Source organism: Pogoniulus pusillus, chromosome 39 (assembly GCF_015220805.1).
Source record: "Pogoniulus pusillus isolate bPogPus1 chromosome 39, bPogPus1.pri, whole genome shotgun sequence".
Lineage (NCBI taxonomy): Eukaryota > Metazoa > Chordata > Aves > Piciformes > Lybiidae > Pogoniulus > Pogoniulus pusillus.
This window is the reverse complement of record NC_087302.1, coordinates 1,783,813-1,787,500: the sequence shown is the minus strand read 5'-3', so window position 1 is coordinate 1,787,500 and position 3,688 is coordinate 1,783,813. Positions and strand designations below refer to the sequence as shown.

Genomic DNA, 3,688 nt, shown 5'->3' with positions numbered 1-3,688 from the left:
ATTTGTTATCAGCCTGGTTGGATGGTTGGCAGCCAAGAGCTGCTGTGCCCAAGGACACTCACCCAGCTCGAGCCCTTGCAGAATGAAGCAGGTTGGAAAAGACCTCAGAGCTCATCGAGTCCAACCTCACCCCCAACAGCTTCTGATTCACTGACTCCTGCCTCTGAGTGCCTCATGCAGCCTCCTCTGAAACACCTCCAGGGATGGACACTCCACCACCAACCTGGGCAGCCCATTCCAATGCCAATCACTCTCTCTGACAACAGCTTCCTCCTAACATCCAGCCTAGACCTGCTCTGGCACAGACTGAGCCTCTGTCCCCTTCTTCTGTCCCTGGCTGCCTGGCAGCAGAGCCCAACCCCACCTGGCTACAGCCTCCCTGCAGGCAGCTGCAGGCAGCAATGAGCTCTGCCCTGAGCCTCCTCTTCTGGAGGCTGCACCCCCCCAGCTCCCTCAGTTTCCCTGCAGGGAGTGGGCTGGGAACATTCCTCCTGCCTGCAGAGCCCCCAGATGAGGATTTTTTAGCCCTTATGGTTAACAAAGAATCATAGAATGGTCTGGGTTGGAAGGGACCTCCAAAGCTGATGCAGTCCAACTGCCCCTGCACTCAGCAGGGACATCCTCCACTAGAGCAGGGTTCACAGAGCCCTGTCCAGCCTCACCTTGAATAGCTCCAGGGATGGGGCCTCAACCACCTCCCTGGGAAACCAGAACTACAGAGTGGCAGGGGCTGGAAGGGAGCTCCAAAGCTCAGCCAGTCCAAGCCCTGCCAGAGCAGCAGCACCCAGAGCAGGTCACACAGAACACAGCCAGGAGGGGGTTGGATATCTCCAGAGAGGAGACTCCACAGCCCTCCCTCTCCAGCACCTGTCGAGCCTGAAAGGAACACAAAGTGAGGATTCCTCACTGATGGAAACAGCTCCCAGCATCAAATCCCATCCCAGGAGAGCCAGAGAATGACAGAGTCATAGAATCACAGAGTGGCAGGGGCTGGGAGGGAGCTCCACAGCTCAGCCAGCCCGAGCCCTGCCAGAGCAGCAGCACCCAGAGCAGCTCACACAGAACACAGCCAGGAGGGGGTTGAGTATCTCCAGAGAGGAGACTCCACAGCCCCCCTGGGCAGCCTGTGCCAGGCTCTGCCACCCTCACAGGGGAAAATTCCTCCTCATGTTCACATGGAACCTCCTCTGCCTCAGCTTCCACCACTGCCCTTTGCCCTGGCACTGGCATCCCCCAGCACAGCCTGGCCCCAGCCTCTGCCACTCACCTGCACATCCATCAGGTCCCCACTCAATCTCCTCTTGTCCAAGCTCCCAGCCCCAGCTCCCTCAGGCTCTCCTCACAGGGAGATGTTCCACTCCCTGCAGCAGCTTTGTGGCTCTGTGCTGGACTCTCTCAAGCAGTTCCCCAGGGTGCAGTCTTCCAACACCCTCAGGGTTCAGAGCCTCTTCCTAATATCCAAGCATCTGAAGCATCTTGGCCAGGGTGGGTCCTGGGGCCCCAGAATGTTGTTGCCTCCTGCAGGCTGTGCCCATCTCCGTGGGGTTGTTGTGCTGTGGTGGTAATTTGGCATCTCAGGGGGGGTGGTTTTGGGGTGATTGGCTAAGCTGGAGGAGATGAGACCTGTGGTTGGCACAGCCATGGAAAGGTTTGCTCAAGGCCTCATCCAGACTGGTCCTGAGCACCTCCCTGGGCAAAGCTGTGCCTCATCCAACCTGGCTTTGGAATCATACTCAGCACCTCAACCCCTTGCAGGCAAGCAGTGAGTGTGGGTCCAGCAGCTCATCCTGCAGCCCTGAGTGGAGCAGCCAGCTGGAATTTGGCACCAATCCTGCAGGTAAGATCCTCCCTTTGGGGTTCTGCAGCCTGTCTGGGCTCTGGGATGGAGGAGGGGGCAGCAATGTGGGACACTGCAGAAGCATGATCATGACTGCAGTGACATGAAACAGATCATGATTGAGCCAACCTCCACCCCCACCAAGCCAGAGATGTCCAGAGTGGAGCTTTGTCCTTCTCTCCCCACCCTGCTGGGGTAGAGCTGAACTCAGAAGCCTTTCACTCTCTACTGGGCTCAGTGCTCAGCTAGTTCAGGCCTCTCCCACTGCCTGGACTCACCAGGACACTGCTCCAGGGAGCTGAGAAACTGGACAGCAGCAGCCTGAGGCCCCAGCAGCTTGGTACCCATCAAGGGTTGCTCCATCACTATCCCTTGGCTTGGCTTTGCCCACTGAGGTGCTGAGCATCCCTAAGCACCAGAGAGCACCACTGCCCTGGGCTCCCTTTCTGAGTTCTGCTCTGGCAGTTTTCCTGAGCCCCCCTCCCCTCAACCTCCCAATCCACCTCCTTTGGTTTCTCTCCCCAGAAGATGGAAACTTAAATCTCACTTCCCAATGGAGAGCAAAACCCAAAGAGTGCCCCAAAGTTTCAGTCCCCTCCAGGGGAAGGTCTCAGCCAGAGCAGGCTGGGTGCTAGGAGCTGGTCCCCAGGTCACTCTGGCTGTGTGTGGGGTCAAGGAGTGCTCTCTGTGTAGAGCCAGGAGCCATCCCCAGCACAGGGTCACTGTCCCCAGCAGGGCCACAGGGTCATTCAGGTTGGAGCAGTCCCCTCAGGCCATCGAGGCCAACCACAACCCAGCTACCATGAGCAGCCAGTGACATCCTGAAGCAGCACATCTGCAGCTTCCTGACCACCTCCAGGGATGGGGACTCACAGAATCGTTTGGGCTGGCAAAGCTCTCTGAGATCCTCCAGTCCAGCACCAACCCAGCCCCACCATGGCCACCAAACCCTAGCCCCAGGTGCCATGGCCACAGCTTCCTGCAACCCCTCCAGCCATGGGCACTCCACCACCTCCCTGGGCAGCCTCTGCCAGGCCCTCACCACTCCTCCAGCAAAGACATTTTTCCTCCTCTCCAACCTAACCCTCCCCTGGCACAGCCCCAGGACATTTCCTCTCCTTCCATCCCCTGAGCCCAGGCAGCAGAGCCCAACCCCCAGCTGGCTGCAGCCTGCTCTCAGGGAGCTGCAGAGAGCAATGAGCTCTGCCCTCAGCCTGCTCTGCTCCAGGCTGCTCACCCCCAGCTCCCCCAGCTGCCCCTCCCCAGCCCTGCTCTCCAGACCCTTCCCCACCTTTCTTGCCCTTCTCTGGACAACTCAGGGCTCATGATGGAGACACAAAGTGTGGCTGGAGGATGATGTGGCTCTGCCTTCAGCCTTCTCCAGGCTGCACACCCTCAGCTCCCTCACCCCCTGGCTCTCCACAGATCACCTCCTGGCCGATGACCCAGCAGAGGACAGCAACCTCCACTCGCTGTCCTCCATCGTGGAGAGCATCGCGGTGGAGGATGTGGCTGTGACGTTCGCGGAGGAGCAGGCTCAGAACTGAGCAGGCACAACCCCGCAGCGGCTCCTGGAGCTGGCCACAGGGTGGCAATCGGATGCCAGAAGGCTCCACCCTCGGGAGATCATATTCACCCCCCTGGCATCGAGGATGGCACCGCTGAAACCAACCTCCTCCTGTCCTGCTCCTCACGGAACGGGGAGCGCTGGGCACTGGGTAGGGTCTCGACCTCACGCCGGTGCCCGGTGCCCGGTGCCAGGCTCTGCTCCACTCCCTGCCCGGGGGGGGGGTGATGGGTTTTTGGGGGCCAATGTGTGTGCTGGGTTGGTTTGCTGATTCTTTTCCAAGA

The 3,688-nt window shown here is 59.5% G+C and overlaps 1 protein-coding gene across 1 annotated transcript in view; it reads left to right on the top strand.

The window, feature by feature from the left end:
• Positions 1-3,384, top strand: part of MYOG (myogenin) — a 10,242-nt gene extending 6,858 nt beyond the window's left edge. Inside the window, exons 3-5 of the mRNA XM_064173728.1 lie at positions 1,070-1,084; positions 1,761-1,837; positions 3,263-3,384. Of these exons, the coding sequence (XP_064029798.1) occupies positions 1,070-1,084; positions 1,761-1,837; positions 3,263-3,384 (214 nt within the window). The remainder of the gene's footprint in view (positions 1-1,069; positions 1,085-1,760; positions 1,838-3,262) is intronic.
• Positions 3,385-3,688: the final 304 nt, after the last annotated feature.